The 18,886-nt window shown below is 40.0% G+C and overlaps 1 protein-coding gene across 2 annotated transcripts in view; it reads right to left on the reverse strand.

The window, feature by feature from the left end:
* The window catches only part of ARID2 (AT-rich interaction domain 2), a 158,130-nt gene extending 152,433 nt beyond the window's left edge, over window positions 1-5,697 (reverse strand). Inside the window, exons 1-3 of one of the 2 annotated variants that reach the window (XM_032876970.1) lie at window positions 5,456-5,697; window positions 5,247-5,340; window positions 4,087-4,184 (exon numbers count right to left, since the gene is read on the reverse strand). In XM_032876970.1, coding sequence (XP_032732861.1) covers window positions 4,087-4,184; window positions 5,247-5,340; window positions 5,456-5,547 — 284 coding nt within the window. In that variant the 5' untranslated portion in view covers window positions 5,548-5,697. Of the gene's footprint in view, window positions 1-4,086; window positions 4,185-4,284; window positions 4,855-5,246; window positions 5,341-5,455 lie in introns of those variants that run through there. The other variant, XM_032876971.1, reaches the window with a different exon arrangement.
* Window positions 5,698-18,886: the final 13,189 nt, after the last annotated feature.

An 18,886-nucleotide genomic window follows, 5' to 3' on the forward strand; every position in this document is an offset into this window, starting at 1 on the left:
ATCAGGTTTGTTCAGAATGAAAGGATACAGTTTATAATATTACATTTAAAATGCATATATGAATAATTTATTTAAATACAGCTGTCCTTTCAATCTCCATATTACTTTTATTTTTCTTTCTTGAATAAAGCAAGCAATGTCTGCTTAACAATTCTGTTTAGCAAGTCACAGAGTCAGTATATTACTTTTCTATTACAATTGTGAAGCATTCGTTCACTTAACAGCAAGTGATTCATAAAAATGCTTTCTCTTAAAAGAGGTAATCTACATGGTGTACACTAACTAGAGAACATGAATGTATACATTCTATTTAAGTGATAAATATAAACTCTTTAGATTGGTAAAATTTAAGGGAGGACTTTATTCAGCAAGAGGGGAAAAAATAGAATAAATTCACAATGCAACTGAAAATTCACTGTTGAATACAATGCCACAATAAAGTTGCTATTCTAAAGGTAGGTACATGTAAAAAAAATTCAATATTATAAGGAAATCAGTAATGCATAGTTTTGTACAATAAATTTTTTAGGGGCTCCTGGGTCACTCAGTGGTTCAGCATCTGCCTTCTGCTAGGGTCACAATCCCAGAGTCCTGGGATCAAGCCCCTCATCGGGCTCCTTGCTCAGTGGGAAGCCTGCTTCTCCTTCTCCCACTCCCCCTGCTTGTGTTCCCTCTCTCCCTGTGTCTCTGTCAAATAAATAAGTGAAATCTTAAAATAAATAAATAAATAAAAATAAATACTTTAATGTCCAAGATATTTCATCTCCTTTCCAAAAAATCAAGTTTTATAACAGAAACATTACGTTAACCTTGACTACTGCTGGTATAAGCTACAACAAAATTCTTCAACTTAGTGTTTGAAATATTTACCTAAATCTCCATACCAAGTCTTGAAATTTTTAATGGAAATAAGAGTAGTAAATTGTGCCCCAATCTTTGCACCAAAACAGAACAAAAAATAAAATAAAATTCACTGAGTAAATATAGAACATTGTGTATAGCTATGCATTCATATTGGGCATACATTTAACCATATGTAACTTCCAACCACATTTTAATTTCTTAAAGTCATTTGTGACTAACTGAATTCATAATAGACTGATTAAATATTTCAGAACATGTGTCAGGAATACAACTTTTTTGTCCAGTTAACAAATGCCCCTAAAGCACGTGGATATACTTTGCACTTTAATTTCTCCAACTACAAGAATGAAGAAAATATTACCTTATCTTTTTATAGTGATAGGGATATTCTAGTAATTACCATCTCTGGAAGAAATGGAGATGGACAGGCCAAGAAAGGAACTAAGTGAAAACAAAATATATGGACATGATGGAGGATTAATATCCAATTTTTAAATAGAGTACTCTCACATATTACTAGTAGGCATGAACATTTAAAACATTAAATGCCGGTGTTTAAACAAATCATCAATCACATTTTCAATTTTAAACTTTGAGAAATTTTTATACGCAATCTACAACTGAACAAAGGTATGTTTGATACAATCAAGCAAACTTTCTGACAGACCACTGAACTCAAGTCTCTACACTCAAGACTATGTTTGTATCAAAACGAACAGAAATGTTAGAATATATACATGGCCAGCACACTAGTTTGCTCCTCTTTATTTAAATGTTTGTAATATCATGAAGATGTACCATATCTTCATCCTGGCTATACTAGGCTAACAGCCATCCATCCAATGTAATCATGAAATTACAGAGGTATGTCAGCAAATATTAAACTTATAGAGTAAATGAGAACTGATATGTGTAATAGCAGTCGTATAATAGTCAAAGGAAAAGCAATTCTTATTTTAAAAAATTATTCTACCCGTGATTTATAAAACACACTGCATTGTCTGCTCATCAGAAACCATGATATTCAATTTGATATATCAAAGAGGGAACTCACAAAGTCACTTTATTACTATTTCTTACTATAAAGAGGCACTCTTATGGTTAAGTAACAGAATTACTGTGAAAGCTTGGCATCCTGTCTGCCAGTTAAGATTTTTCAGAGGAAGGTGTAAAACCCAGCATAATACATGTCCTCTAATTGTGCAATATTACACCACCATCAAAAAAAAAAAAAATCTTTCAAGGTTGGTAGTACCCAATTTTTGACCAGCATATTTCTCCTGTATTTCTTTACAAGCCATGCAAATCTTCACATGGCTTTATTTTCCAAAACAAATGCTTCAACTTTTTTTCTAGTAGCCTAGCTACAACCCTACAAAAACAAACCTGGAGAGTGACATATGGAGGAAAAACAAGTTTAGCTAAGGACATAGTTCAAAAAGCAGCTTCTAATAGGAGCATAAAGCTCAAATTGATCCGAGAACAATGTAAAGAGTTGCAAACAACCTGAAGCTCTGCATTTAAAAATAGTACTTATAAGTACAATCAATGAATGATATGATCTCCGGATAGAAATTATAACTGGAAAAACAGTGTTTATGTAACTTACAAAAAAACTGGAATTCTAGACATTTAATTGAATATGCTAAAATCCTGTTTGTATATTCTTCACAATAACACACGTCTCATGAACCACTCATATCATTCAGTACCTTCTGGATATTAAATATCAATCAATCAATCCAATAAATATCAAGCATAACTTTAAAATGTGTTTTAAAAAGTTTAAAATCCAAACAGTTCAAACTGATTACCAAAAAACCAAGACCTGTATTAATTATATTCCTCTCAATGTTATAAATGGAAATGAGCAAATGAATTAGCACCATAAATATAAAATTCTCTACTTCTCACCACATTACTAAATCAACAGTTTGGGGGGTTAATTTCACTTTGTTTATTGTTTTAGACCTTTATTTAAAAATGTACTCTGACACACACTGCCATCACGCACACACTAGAACAGATAACAACTAGCCATATTTAATATTTTCTAGACTTCTGTGTAACTCAGTAACTACCCACAAAGTTCTGTGAACTCCTCAGCTTCAAGCCTGAAGTCAATCTAAGATAGCCAACAGAAAGTACACCTGGGCAATTACTGCATTTCCTACTTCAGAAAGCTGAACTTCACACAGAATATCTACATTTGGATATTTCATTTGGAGCAATGATAAATGCCAAACTCAAACCATGCAGAAGCCATGTTAACTAAAAAAAGGCTATCCCTTTTTTATATCCCTTTAATTATATCATTATTAAAAAGCAATAAATATGAAGAGCATTATTTTAGTTTTAAATAACCACCACCAACTAAAGACCCTCTATGAGAAACTAAGCATTAAAAATAAAAGATGACCTCATGATACATTACAATATGAAAATATTATCAGAAAAAAAATATAAAGCTTAATCAGAAAATATATTACCTAAGCTGCATGACCTATCAACTGAATAAGAAATTTATTTTGTCATATAGAGTCAAAAAAGGAGGGAGAGAATGAAAGGAAATCCAAATCATAATGTCCCCTTTCACAGTATCCTTAATCTTCCTACATATATAATAATCCTTTTGAACGTTTTTATGTCACTCAAAGATTCCAAAGAACTTATTTGAAAAACAATCCTGGTCACCTAAGGCACCAACATGTTATGCTGTGTGGAAACATTCTACTGAGAAACCACTCCATTACATGATTCCACACAAGAGGTTTCACTTTTTTAAAATCTTAAAGTAAGAATTTAAAAAGGCAAAGGAGTTTCCAAAGCAAAGTAAAAATTTTCCCAAGGGATACAAAGTTTCATTAACTATCTTAACTCTTTTACTAAGCATCACCTCTCTGCCCCTCCGTGGATATCAAGCAATCAATAACAATGTCACAAAAGAATGTTTACCAAGATGGGGGGTGGTGTGTCACCTGTAATGATCCTGTATGAAAAATGTAAACAATCCTAAAAAGGGTGAGGAAAACTTTCACCTTCCTACAACCCCACTTTATGGATATTTGATGTTTCTCAGACTGAAAAAAACGAACAGAAGTTTAGAAACTGCTTGGTGAGCAAGGTTTGTTTGGGGGGGGTGGGTGTTCTTTTTTCCCTAAAAACAAACGTCCCCTTAAGTCCCTCAATTCCAAATACTGTGAAAGAGTCACTACTACTCACCGCAAGTAATACTGTTTTAAAGCAAAGGCAGCGTTAGAACAACTTCTGGGAAAGTTGAACTCTTCAACAATTTCTCCCCACTGATTCTTCTCAGAAACCTGTTAAAAACACAGCCACACTTGTCTGAGAGTGCATCATCCAAGAAAACTCTAACCTAACTATGAAATAAATACCCATTCTACAGAGATCTGTAGATACCTCAGGCATCAGTGGGTGTTTCACATCGATCCGTAAGAGTAACTAAGCAAGGGCTGCTTGAATCACTGTGTTTTCACCCGAGAGCCCAGTATTTAATAGCACTTGTTTTGTTTGGGGGGCGGGAGGGGGGTGGTGGGTTTGTTTTGTTTTTGAAGCCCGGACAATAACCAATCGCAAGTCCCTCTGTCGCCCCCTTTTAAATCTCAACGCGGTCCGTTTACACTAAAAAAAAAAAGTTCAAAAGGATCAATACTGTTCCGGACAGCGACGTCCGCAGGTTCTGGGGGGGCCGGGGCCGGGGCCGATTCCGATCCCTCTCCCAGATCTATCCATCTCCATAGGCCCTTCTTTGAGGCCTACAGCTTCTGCCTAGCCTTGAAGCCTAAGATGGCTATTTGGAGACAGGTCCTGGTTTCTTTTGTTAGCTGTATAAACCGAGGGCGACGGGGCCGAGGCTGTGCCCCCGGCTGCCGGGATCATTTCGCAGCCGATTATCGATGTTAAACCTGCCCGCGCTAATTTTGAGTTGCACGAAAACTGCTCTCAGAGTCTGTGTGTCTCTGTGTCTCCGCCTGTGCTAGAGCGGCAGCGGCGGCAGAGCTGACTCGCGAGCGAGCGAGCGGGCGGGCGGGCGCGGGCGCGGGGCTCGGGCGGGCGCCCCGCACGCCCGCACTCCCCGCCGCGGCGCTCAGACCCCGCCGGGCCGGCCGGGCACCGGGCAGGGCGCGAGCCGGCGCCGGGCCGCCCGCCCGCCCGAGCCCCGCGCCCGCCGCGCGCACGCGAGCCACCAGGCCAAAAACAGCCCCGCCGCCGTCCGCCTCCGTGCCACCGGCTGGGAGCGAAAAGAACGCCTTTTGCCCCCGCGGGCCACCCCCCCGGCCCCGAGCGCCCACTCCGGGGTCAAAGGAGACTTTTTGGAAGAGGCCAGCGAGAGGGAAATACAAATTAAAACTTCCACTCACCTTCGCGAATCCGCCTAAAGTAGTGACTCTGGTGTAGAGACCGTGAAGATCCAGCTCCTTCCCACCCACCGCAGGGATTTTTTTAAAAGGCGACCTGCGGGAGAGAGAAAGCCCCGCACTTGTCAGCCGGGACCCCGCGCCCGGCCCGGGCGGGAGAGCCCCGTTCGCCCCGGCTCGCCCCGGCGCTGCCCCCCCGGTTCTGCTCTCACCCTCTGCTGTGGTGGAACTGCCGCAGCTCGTCCAGGAAAGCGAGTCCCTTTCTCCGCTCGTCCGGAGGCGCCTTCCCCGTCGAGTTTGCCATTATTTTTTGAAAGGAGGTTTTTAAAAAACCCAGATCGGTGTTTTAAAAGCGCCCCCCGCTCCCTGCGCTTCCTACCAGAGCCCGGAGCCCATTCCTCGGCCGGCGGCGGCGGGGCTCAGTCATGGGCCGGCGGTGGCGGCGGCGGCGGCGGCGGCGGCGGCGGCGGCGGCGGCGCAGGGAGGGAGGGAGGGAGGGGGAGGAGGAGGAGGAGGAGGGGAAGGAGGGAGCAGGAGGCCAGGGGGAGAGGAGGGAAGGAGGGAGGGGAATTTCTAAAAAAGTTTAAAGAAATCGGAGCGAAACTAGAGGGGCAGGCGACTGCCGGATCCGCGCGAAGCCGCGGGGCGAGCGCGGCCCCCACCCCTTCCTTCCCTCCCCGCGGCCCGGCTCTCGCCCGCCTCTCAGCGCCGCCGGCCCAGGCGGCTCGGCCTGGGGACGCGATTCAACATGGTGCTGCTGCCGGGGGCGCGCGAGCGGGCGAGGGGAAAGGCGAGCCGACGGTGAGGGGCCGGGGCGGCCGGAGGCCCGGGAGTTTCGGCGGCCGCGGCGGCGGGGCTGGGGCAGGCGGGGCTGGGGGTGGGGAGGGGGAGGTCTGTGTGGTGGTTTGTGGAAAGAGGGGTGACAGCGTGTATTCCGGCCGCAGCTCCGCGGGGCCCTCGCATACATTCACGCGCGGCCTCGGCCGCGGCGGCTGGGGCGTCCCCGGGCAGAAAGCACCGGCGGCAGCCGAGCCGCTGCGCGCCGCCCGCCCGCTTCCTTCCCAGCCAGCCTCCCTCTCTGCCGCCGCCAGCGCCGCCGCCACGGCTGGGCACCAGTGCCGCACAGCGACCCCCGAGGGCCGGCCGCGGCACTGCGCCTGGCTCCACACCGCCCCGGCAGCTCCTCGCGGGGAACAATAGACTCGGCTCGCCGGGCTTAGGGTTCATCTGCAATGTGCCGCACATTTCACACGCACACAAAGCCGGCGGAAAGGGGGGCGGCGCGGGGAAACGGCCACTACCGGTTGTTCCAGGGTTAGGGGTGGAGGCGATGTTCGCGTCCCCGGCCCGGCTGTTGGAAGGGCCGACTAGGAGTCCCTGCCAGCCCGACAGAACCAGTCTGGCGCTCGGTAGGGAAGGCAAGCTCCGAGGGGTAGCTCCTCACGCTACGCATCATTCACAGATCGGAATAAAGTCAATTTCTTACCTTTTTTTTTTTTTTTAAGGTCTAAAGGAATCGGCTTTTCTGAGCCTTGTGCTAGTATTTTTGGGCCTGATTAGCACATTTTCCATGAATTATCCACAGACTAACTTTAGCAAACTGTAAATTAAATACAATGTGAACTCTCCTAGTTCTGTGGAAATACAGTAATGCTCAATTCATCCTGCTTTTGGTTGGTTTCACATATCAGACTAGATATTTTATGCTGAGTTATGCAAACGGTAGTTAAACTGGTTGGGAACTAATCTTTTGAACTTCTGACAATAATTAACGCTTTTAATGTTATATTAAGGTATCTGAAAGATAGATGCGCTTAAGCAAATCTTGAGTAAGACCTTGTTCTTCTTGCTTTCAGACGTCTCAAATACATCCCCGGTTAAAATATGTTGAAGGTTAATTTTAAAACAGCCTGCCCGAAGAGATACTAATCATCTCAACAAATACTCCCACCTAAGTTTGCATTTACAAGGGGCGTTGGAGTCGGACCTTTACTACGAATGTTAATTAAGCGTCACAGTATATGAGGCGTATCATTATTCCCATTTTAGTGATGGCTACTATGGGCAAAGTCACCGAGTAACCCAAGGTCACAGGCTTATAAAGGTCTGAATGATTATCATTTCAGGTAGTGGTTCCAATGGGAACATTTATTTGGTGGTGAAAAAAATTATGTAATATAGCCCAGCATGCTTTCGGTGCTCACTCTAGGAAACGGATTTATTTCCCAAGAAAAGTTTCTCTTAAATGGGGTTGGAATGAGGCTGTGGCTAGGAAGTTCCTGACACCCAAGGGCCAGTGAGCGTCTCGGAAGTCAGTGAAAGGCGGAGACCGCGCTGGGGGAGTGGAGAAGCCGGGTCTGGTCCCGCGGCGAGGGGGGGCGGGGTAAGAGGGAGACCTGGTCATCCCTCCCTTCCCCCACCGGTCCTCTTAGGGGTGGTGGAGATGTGGGCCTCAGAGTTGCGTGGCCGGGGCTGTGCGGATTCCCTAAATGCCGCACTTGCTCACAGCCCCTTACGTAACTGTCAGCGCCGGGGATTCCCTAGAGGGGGTCATTCTATTCAACCATTACACACACCCCGGGCTGCTGCCGCCGCGCCGCCGCCGCCTCACAAAATGGCGGCGCCCATAGAGGAGACAGCGGCCGCCTCCTCGGCCCCATTTTGTGGGAGGCGAGAGATCTGTCAACATGGAATACCTCGGCTGAGGATACATCCGAGTTTGGAGATTCTGCTTAAGAGATGGAGCCGAGGGGACCTCATTCAATGGAAAATGTCAGCGACTTCTGTTACCTCCACGCTTTTTTTTTTTTTTAAACTATTTTCATTTTCTGGAAGGAAACGCCGGAAGCTGCCGGGGTAATTGTAACTAAGGGGAGAAGGGAAGGCTTCAGCCGACTGCTCAGGGGACTTGCCGCGGCGTTTTGGTAGCTTTCGTTGCTCTTCCGCGCTCCCGGCAGTTGACCGCGATCTCGCGGAGAGTCGCCTGAGCGGGCTGGCCCGCTCCGAGGGGACGGGGACTGGGCGACGCGGGACGAAAGCGGCGGCCTCAGCCGCGCCACTTGTGCAGCGAGACTTTTCGACAGTTTTTAAAATGCCAGAGTCCACAGCACCCTCGGTACCCCTCATCGGGGTCGTGGGCTTGGGAACCTCGGACGCCCAGCTTCGGGAACCCGCGGTCCGCGGGGAGCGGGAGCGCTGGGAAGCCGGGTCGCTGGAAACCGGCGGTACTTGGGGATTCCGGCAGCCCCGGCCCGCCGGGTGGTCGCGATCCGCACCCGGGTCCGGGATAGTGCTGATGGGGCAGGAGTGGGAAGGAAGGCATGTACACTGAAATTTAGGTCGTCGGAGTCGGGATTTAGGGTTGTGTGTTGCCAGTGTCTCAGGTCAGACGTTAGAACATCTTTTCTAGTATCCTACTCTGCTGTGGGCAAATCTGTTTGTCTTGTTTCATATGAAGGGCGGAGTGGAGGGATGACTTTTTTTATTTTTCAGGGGGAGGTTGCCACTTTTAAGCCACTGTTTGCTGTTAATGTGTATTTGTGTGTACACACATGCATATACAATAGTGTGTTTTGCTTTTAATTACAAATTTCGAAGGATAAAGACCTGGAGTGTGATACTAACGTTTTAATGACCTTTAAAAAAATTAAGATGTGGTATGTAACTGGAGAGTTGACTCTGAAAAAAACAACCCTTTTCTGAAAAGAAGCTGTCATCTTCAAAATGGAGTCCTAAAGTATATCTGATGAATAGAATTTAAATTCATAACACTTTGGATATGCTGTAGACAAAGAAAAAAAAACATAAAATTTAATGTTTAACAGATTACTACATGGTCCAACTTCTCCAAAACTAGAAAAAGGTAAAGCAAAATCTGTTAAGGGTATTTGCTTGTAAGAGGAATGCATGGGTTTAAAAAAAGAGGAGATACATCTGTTAAAACTTAAATATGCATTTTGGGAATAACTTATTTCAGATTTTTTTTACAGTGGCAGCAATCATTTGTATTTCCATGAGGGTTTTTTTTTTTTAAGCGTTTTATTTAGGTTGCTTTTGACGCTCATATTTCCTCTCTAGTGCAAAACTGCGTTTTTCTGCAGGCTACGCCTCAATCACTAAGTTCCATGCCCCATCCCCTGCCGCACCCAATTGCTACTCCTGACGTGTGGATTACCAAGATACAGTCTCTGGTACTGTCTGTTCCTACTGATGCTCTTTATATTTAATAAATTTAGTTATCACTAATCAGTCTGTGCCTCTGGCAAGAATACCCTATCTTAGACCCCAAGTGCGCAGGGAGTATTTTTTTATGGGATTGCAGTAATAGTAACCCTAAAGCATAATTTTACATTTCTCTGTACCATATTGCATTTCCTATAGTGGGCAGCATAGAGCAGGTGGATCCTGGAAAAAAAAAATGTTAGAGAAGTACAACAGTTTTATACTATTCTCTAATTTGATGATATAAATAAAATGTAGTTCATAGTTTTCAAGCATTAATAGAAATTATTCCTATAAAAATTACCAGTGACAATGGAAATTGCTGAAATTCAATTTGTATAGTTTACTGTTCTGATGAGAAATACTGACAAAACCTTTTGATGTGAAAAAATGCGAAAGCATGGTTTTTAATAGTAACTGCAAACCCAGAACATCATAATTAGTGGTTTCTATTATTTTATATGTATCTCTGATTCTTATCATCAGTTTTCATATTATTTAATCAAGAAATAGTAATGTTTAAAATTCCCTCATTTAAATAAACTTAAAAAAAACTAAACCAAATTTTAAATAAAACATGTCAGGTTATAAAATTACAACAGTTGAATTAACTTAATGGAGGAATTGCTATGTCAATTAATTGAAGAATTTTTGGATTTTAAGTTACAGTTTAAAAGAACTGGTTGAACAAGATATTGAACTTAAATTTTTATTTCTTTAAAGATGATCTTAAGAAGAAAGGAATTGTTAGTAAGATAAGAGAATGCTTTCCCACTTGCTGCTCTTGCCTGTGTCTACTGCTGTAGTTTTTTATGTGGGCTAACTTACTTGAATCTTTGATTACAGTATCTAATCATAGATAAGGTCTTTCTTCAGGTGGAGACTCTTAAGGAATACTGGTAACTAACCTTTTAAAAAGTGAGGATATAGTTTGTTCTACTGCAAAATAAGATAATTGTAAAGTTGATGTTCTGAATCTGCAATTGACTGAGATTTGAATGATTTGTGACCAAGATTTGAATGATTTGTCCCTAAAGGGTCTAATAAGTTTTGGGGGATTTCTTTGTTGTGGTTTCTTTTCAATAGATATTAATGGCTATGCTTTGTACATAAATCTAGTGCAATTTATTAAAAACAAAAACAAAATATAATTTTCAACTATTAGAGATAATTTTCAACTATTAAAGGCCTCTTAATAAGACTCAGTAATTAAAAAATTGTATTTTAACCAATTATGGTGTTTTTTCAAGAGCCATCCTTAAATATACTTTTGACAAAGGAGTTCTCATTAATTGTTTAGGTCGGTTAACTAATTTTGAATTTTTAAAATTGTTGTGGGTTTAATGTGTTACATTAGTGCACTGTTATTTATTTCATCTAATTTGATCACTGAAAAAACAGTAGCCCCCAAACTGTGCTCTTTATAAAGTATCACAGTTCATAACACTTTGTTTACAGTATTTAATAACTTGGGAAAACTGGGAGAATATAAATACTAAATATAATATAAATATAAATATAAATATAAATATAAATATTTATATATATATTTATATATAAATATAAATATAAAATATAAATACTAAACCAAGGAAATATTTATTTTTATCAATGCAGATTACTAAATCACTGAATAAATATTTATCAAATATTTATCAAATGCCTACCTTGGGCAAAAGATAGATAGAAGGGTAAAAGAAATTGACTTGGCTCTCAAGGAAATTATACTCCAGTACTAGATTTTTCTTAACTACTAGCTTTAAAAGATTATAATGAACTATTCAGACCATAGGGTTCTTAATTTTTAATACTTAAGCAGGATATTTAGCATAGAGTTAAGTTCAAAATTCTATTTAGAATAGAGACATTTAAATATAATTATGTACAAAATAGCATTACATTACTGTTAGGATCAATGTAAGATTAGTGTTACTCAAAGTGCTGTAAAAATATTAATAACAGCATTTAAATCACATCCTTTGAGAACTCAGATCCACAAAAAATATGATTCTAGTAATTAACTTTTTAATTATGGGAAATGCAAGGGAGTGTAGAAAATATACTACTGAGCAAACGAACAGGAATTGTTTTAATGAAATTTGATTTTCTGTTTCAATTTTTTGGTACATTGACTCTTCTGATATTGCACTTTGCTATTAATTTAAAAAAATTAAACTCCAAAGACACATTAATTCTTTATTTAATGCAGATTTAATTCTTGACTAGCTGTAAAGCTTAAAGAGTTGGCAGTCTTGTTGGTGAAACAATAAAATAGGAACTAAGCCAAAATGCAAAACTATGTAATAATTAGGTTTTATAAATATATATACAGGTTTTCATTTGTAGCTATACCAATCAGAGTAGTATTGACTTAATAATAATTTAGTTTTTGTTTTCCTCTGAAAACATACCGCAAACTACATATCAAAATAGAAAGTTGACCTGGGCCGGTGTAAATTATTGAGGCTTATTGCTGTACATTAAGGGAAATTCAGTGGCAACAATTTTTTAAGGGTACCATGGTTTTTTGACGTAATTCGTAGTATATAGAACTCATAAATCTTCTAGAATAATCTTTATGTGATAATTTACATGAGAAATACTTATGTTCTTTGGGGGTATAAACTAACTGATTAATTATTTTACAGATAACTACAATGCTTCCAGATATTTTAAACAAAGATGAAAAGCTTAGGAGTGTTGAACTGTATGTTTTAACCAAATTTTCCTCTTATTAATAATACTGATATTAAACAGCCATTAGTCATTATTGATAGCCTAAATAAATGTAAGTATAGGTCCTGTTCTAATGTCTAGTAATTTCAACTGCATTGAAAGATAGATTGCCTCAGGGTTAATGGGGGGTTAAACAATGGTTCTTTTCTTCTTTTGGAGACTAAAAAGAAGCCTTCCACTCTATAGTAAATGCTGAAATTTACTCTCTTCCCACTGAACTAAATGCATCCTTGACATCCCCATTTGCTAACTTCAATTGTTTTTTCTGCTCCATTAAAGTCAGGGGCACCAAAAATAGTAATGATATCAGACTACACCACTGTGGGTGGATTTGTGTCCACTGCAGATACTCTCCTTTCTACCTTACTCTTGTTCTCAATGTCAGTCTCTAAAGAGACTTCTATAATATTACTCTTAGTATATTCCTAAATTGGATAAGAGAGTTAACTTGTGGTCTATATATGGTGTTCAAAGAGTCCACTAACTTTTTGGAACAATGTGTTTATTCAGTCTTCCAGGGAAAGGGTCTCCGTGCCATGGGCGTCTTAAAGGGCCCTGTGATACCCAAAAAGCTAAAGTTCTATTTGCTAAAGGCAAGTTGTAACTTTAGAGGATTACCTCAGGCACTGCTTTTTATTTTGTGTGGGCACCTCAAGAGAATGGCATTTTGAAACTTTAGTTAAGGTATATCATTGTAGTTCCAGATTATAAGAATTACAGCAAACAAGGGGCGCCTGGGTGGCTCAGTCAGTTGAGTGTCTGACTCTTGATCTCAGCTCAGGTCTCGATCTCAGGGGCATGAGTTCTGGCCTCCACGGTGGGCATGGAGCATACTTTAAAAAAAAAAAAAGAATCCACAGCAAACAAATATTTCTAAAGAGGAGCTATAGCTTTTTTTTTTTTTTTAAGATTTTATTTATTAATTGGAGAGAGAGAGCATAAGCAGGAGGAGTAGCAGGCTCCCCACTGAGCAGGGAGCCTGGCATGGGGCTGGATCCCAGTACCCTGGGATCATGACCTGAGCCGAAAGCAGATGCTTAACTGACTGAGCCACCCAGGTGCCCCAAACTATGGCTTTTTAAAGAAAGTGTAATTAAATGCATTTAATCATTTCTCAGTTTGTCCTCTACTGAAAATTAAGTGGATAGGAAATTAACTCAAAATGGGCCCCAAATATGATTCTTCAAATAACTAATTGGGAATGCCTAGGGATATATATGCATTTATTATAATTGCATGCATAGTCGTGTGTGCTTTGTGTTCCTTGGTAAAGTTGAGCAGAATTTTCCAATGATGTGGCCAGTTCACACTGCAGTCTTGTTCTGCTTTGTGCTTGCTTGCTCTGCTCCTCTTTGCTGCCGTTTCTGAGGAATGTGCCTAGGAGTAGGCCCAGACCTTGCTTCTGTAGGTCTGTCAACAGGGCTACTTATCTCACAGCAGGTGCTTGTATCTTATCTTTGGGCCCACTGTATGGTCATTGGATCTTCAAGGATACCAGTCTGACTGCAGTTCATTACAACCTTTTTAAAAAATGCTAAACTATTTGAGTCCTAAACTGTGCATATTTTAAATTGTTCAATGAATATTAGAAATACTTTATATCTGGGCCCTTTTTTGTGTATGGGTCTTTATATGCATAATTATTGTTATTTAAAATCTATAATTCCATGCATTTTCTGTGAGGGTGGGGGAAGGGTAGCATCCCATCATATTTTATATATACATTAACAGTAAGATTTTGGCCCACTCCCTACTGAACCAGCGGAAAAGGGCATATTTGAGAGAAAACATGTGCTTTACTCATACTCCAATAATTAGGCTGATGCACTTGATTTATGTTACACATTGAGCTCATTCTTAAAAGGTAAACATTTTACAGTATGCCTCCTGGCTCACAAATCAATGCTTTTTCTACTAAACATTCCTCTGTCTTGCTAATAAAATCCAATTTCCAGAATCATAGTTGCTAAGCAAATATGCATAAAACCATAAATTTATCCAAATCATTTATTATTTAAAGAGTAGTATATAAAAGTTTAAACAGAAGTCATTGATCAGTGAAAGTGACAGAAAATAAGCAAAATAAAAATAGAATTATGGTAGAATAAGCTAAAAGACCTTACTTTAGGGAATTATTGGGGAAACTGAGCTCGAATATGAGGTCTGGGGCTTCTTAGGCAATACTTTATCTTAAATTAGAATCTGTAGGAGTCCCCTTATCACTTACTCTTTCTTTGCCAATGTGCACTACTTGTTTAGTAACCAGGTAAGAACATTTGAAATGAATCTTTCAAGGCTACAACTTATATAACGTATTTATAAATATTACTGCTACATGTGAACTAACAGTTTTAGCCTCGTTGCAATACCTTGTACAGTTTTTGTGACTGCTAAATGCCTTATAAAAGGCTACCAACCCATGTAAATAGATCTTAGCTCTCAGTCTGGTACAGCTTGGTAAATTCTTTTTGATACAGCTTGAATTGCCAGGAATGTAGGGGCAGCATTCCTTGCCAGTGAACAGACATCCTTTGCTGGCGAAGGTGAAATCTGAGCCAAGTAATTCTGTAGGACCTCGTGCAGTGGCCATCCTCTCAGTAAGCAGATTTAGAGAAACAGTCGTATTGATCTCTTATTTTACTAATTTGTTACCTTCCTAAGATTGTGTATGACCTCACTTGGAATGTAATTTCTGTAAACCATTGTGCTTCACAGATGTAAATATTTCCCATTGGGAAATACTGGAAGATACAAAGATACATGCACATGAGTGTGCATGTGCTTGACAAGTGAAATAGGTATCTTGGAAATTATCATACTCTTTTCCTTAAAGTCGCAGTTTAAACCTGAAGGTTTCAGGGCACCAGGATGGGCTTGTTGGTTAAACGTATGATTTGATTTTGGCTCGGGTCATGATCTCAGGGGTCCTGGGATCCAGCCTTGCACTGGGCTCCAAGCTCAGCGTGGAGTCTTGTCTCTCTCCCTCTGCCGCTCTCACGCACTCACATGTGTGCATGCTCTCTTGCTCTCTCAAATAAATAAATAAAACCTTAAAAAATAAAATGAAGCTTGAGATTTCACTCAGAGTCAAAGTGCCAGGAAACATGCTTGCTTGTTTATTTATTTATAAAGAACAACACGTTTAGATTTAATTTCTTTTCATGAGACAGCTTTTTTTTTTTTTTTTTTTTAAAGATTTTACTTATTTGACAGAGAAGACAAGTAGGCAGAGAGGCAGGCAGAGAGAGAGAGAGAGAGAGGAAGGGAAGCAGCCTCCCTGCCAAGCAGAGCTCCCGAAGCGGGGCTGGATCCCAGGACCCTGGGATCATGACCTGAGCCGAAGGCAGAGGCTTTAACCCACTGAACCACCCAGGCACCCCGCTTTTTTTTTTTTTAAGTGTAGTTGACACACAGTTTCAGGTGTACAACTTTGTAGTGATTTGACAAATTTATACATTATGCAATGTTCAACATAACAGGTAGCATTTTTTTTTTAACAGTCCAGAATAAGCTGTAGAGGAATTAAGGGACATTGATTGTTGAATGTAAGGCAGGTGCCTCCATATTTTCCCACAAATTTTATTACTTTAAAGGAGGTTTTTACTTCTAGGTATCCAAACACTGAACACATTATTCTGGTAAAAGACACTGGTGTGGTAAGTTTCTCCCTTAATGTTTGGGGCTTTTGAGAACAAACCCAGTATTTAAGGAATGTATTGTTGCTGTATCTTTTGAGTTTCCACAGCCACAGAACAATAACTAGGTACAGGTCTGTTATTTTTAGAAAAGTTTGTTTTATCCAGTCTTCGATAAGATACCCTCCTTGCCTTACAATTGAGATTCAGTAAACCACGAAGTTCAAGAAGGGTAGTGTAGCAAGTTGCAGCCTCACAGTGTTTTCTTGGTATCATGCACTTGTGTCAGTGATGGTCATTTGGCAGTCTTCAGTGAAAGAAAGATTAGTGGTCCTGGTTTCTGTGTTGACTGACAGGTCTCAAGTAAATTTATTTCCCAAGAAGAAAAGTGACTAAATACATGGAAAGATTTTCAGAATAGTAAATTTTACTGAAAAGTAATATATTCTTTTACCCAGTTCAGAAGTGGCCAAGACCAAACCTCCAAACGTGAAAGCAAAAGTTGGGCTATACTTCAGGGGGACAAATTATAATCTAATTAAGATCTATCAAATGAAATCAGAGCCAAAACCTTCCTATTGACAGGCAAGTTAAGTGCTGTCTTCTGGAGATTTAGTTATTTCATGTTCTTGGAACAGGTCTGGAAGGTTTTTTAGATGTGTCTGACATATGAGGTTGAATTTTCCTGACCAGAAGACCATGGTTAGGTTAGAAGGTCCACCAGCTATCTAGATAGAGCCAGCACTACCAAGAGTTATCTGTAAGCTGTTAACTACTAGTCTGGTGCTTTAAGTGGGAAGCGTTCAGGAAACTTTCTTCTATATGTTGTGTCTACAGGAAACTAAATGTAATCTAATAAATATTTTGATGAGTGAAATAATCATCTTCTTAAAACATAGATCAAAGACGGGAGACTTTGTACCTGACAAATAGGAATATTTTAAAAGACCCCCTTAGGTGAGAATCAGATTACATCTTCCACTAAGGAACCTAGAGGGAGATAAGGTGATAAATTCCTGAGGATTTCATAGGCCATTAATATTTTATGAGTTTCAAAAAATCCAGTCTGATTGTTAAGATTTCCTTAAAATGGCCAATATGCCTGGCTACTTTGATTGTTTCTTTATAGAATCCCATCTAGATGTTATACTGTCCTTATTGTTTCTAGGTTGAGGGATAGCAGTTTTGAATAGAGAAGAATGCAAGAATATATTTCAGTGATTATTTTTACCTTTACAGTACCAACATGACTGTTGGCTAGTCCTTATTGCTAAAGCCTAGCAGTATCATTTTATCTAGTAATAATCAGGAAATACCCTTTTTCTGATATTGTGAAAGAAGTTTATAAAGTCCTACTGACTGTTCAGTATCTTATCAGATACTAACCTGGATACAGCAGACTCCTTAGGGGAATGAGTTTAGTTTGCAGCCTCATCTTGAAAAACAGTAACATCTAAATGAGTTAGCAGAGGAACCAATTGGTTAATAAAGATAAGAGTAATGACGCCTGTGAACAAGAGGTCACCACAGTCTTAGTTTAGTAATAGCCACAGCTTGAGACATAAGGACTCCTAGATATTTTAGTCCCTGGAGAAGTAAGGAACCTTTATTGTTACTGCAATTATCTAAAAGAACTACCCAAAAGCTTCAGGAGAATCAATCAGTTGTGATGTTTGAGAGGTAAAAGTATATCTCAGGTAAGAACAGCACCTTCTGCCAACCAGGAAGAATATGAAGAAAGGAAAAGTTTTTTTGGTTTTTTTTTGTTGGTTTTTTTTTAGGTTTTATTGATTTATTTGACAGACAGAGATCACAAGTAGGCAGAGAGGTAGACAGAGAGAGAGGAGGAAGCAGGCTCCCCGCTGAGCAGAGAGCCCGATGCGGGCTTGATCCCAGGACGCTGGGATCATGACCTGAGCTGAAGGCAGAGGCTTTAGCCCACTGAGCCCCAAGAAAGGAAAACTTTTTAGTACTTTGTGTTGAAAACAGACTGCATCTGCAGAGACCAATTTATCTTTTCCTCTGAGCTATCAGTTCCCTCTTCAGTAATTATACTTAAGTGTCTGTTTTGGTCATAGCAACTATTTATTTAACCAAGATAAGCTGGTGAAAATTCATTAAATAAGGTACACATAATCAGAGATAGGTGTGTGTGACTATATATTTGAAAAGGATGTACCAATGATTTTGTTCTCAAATTTGCAAAACAAACTTTCAGAAATCAAAATGTTACCATAGGTATTATTAACAAGGCTACAAATTATAAGACAATCAGAATTACAGCCTATAAAACTTATGCTATTTTCACAGGGTATAGCAACACTGGAGTCCCAAGTATCTAACAAGACTACTTTTTAAAAAATATTTGCAAAGGCAGTTTTATCATATAGAATAGAATTTTACCTGCTTTTCTGCAGCTATGGGGAATAGAGCACATGATTTCCTCATTTAAGCTTCCTAATTTGTTTTCAAGCCAGCAAATAGAAGTGCCTAAACGCTAGAATTCCATTAGTTATTATCAAAAGAGAAGAGCAGGTACAAACTTAAAATTCAGAAAAGTGCACAAAGATATATGAATGTTAACAAATGGAATATGGAGCATGTCACATCTTGTCTCTACATGTAGTAAGAACAAAAGTAAAGTTTATCACAGATTAAGATATGTTTATTTGAAAGAGTCTAAACAGTACATTCACATAAGAGATTTTAGTAAAAGGCTTATATATTTAAATCACCTGTTATTAAAATTTTATGAATATTTTTAGTCTTTAAAAAATATAGTTTATGGTTACAGATAGTTTTCCATGGCCCTGCCATTTCCTTTTGCCTCATTAAGATCTCGCAGTGTTTTCCCATTAGATTTACTTCCTCACTTACCAGAGGCTCCTTGAAGGTCTTGAGGACCTTTTGGATATGCTAAAGAGTACCAAGTATACCTGATCCAAAATGAAGAGACTTCATTGCTATGCTGGTTGTAATAGGCTCAGTTAAAAAACATGATGCATATTTATAGGGAATCTAGCGAACATTGTCACCTTTTTTATTAGAGAA

Source organism: Lontra canadensis, unplaced genomic scaffold (assembly GCF_010015895.1).
Source record: "Lontra canadensis isolate GAN:19392208 unplaced genomic scaffold, GSC_riverotter_1.0 scaffold59, whole genome shotgun sequence".
NCBI lineage: Eukaryota > Metazoa > Chordata > Mammalia > Carnivora > Mustelidae > Lontra > Lontra canadensis.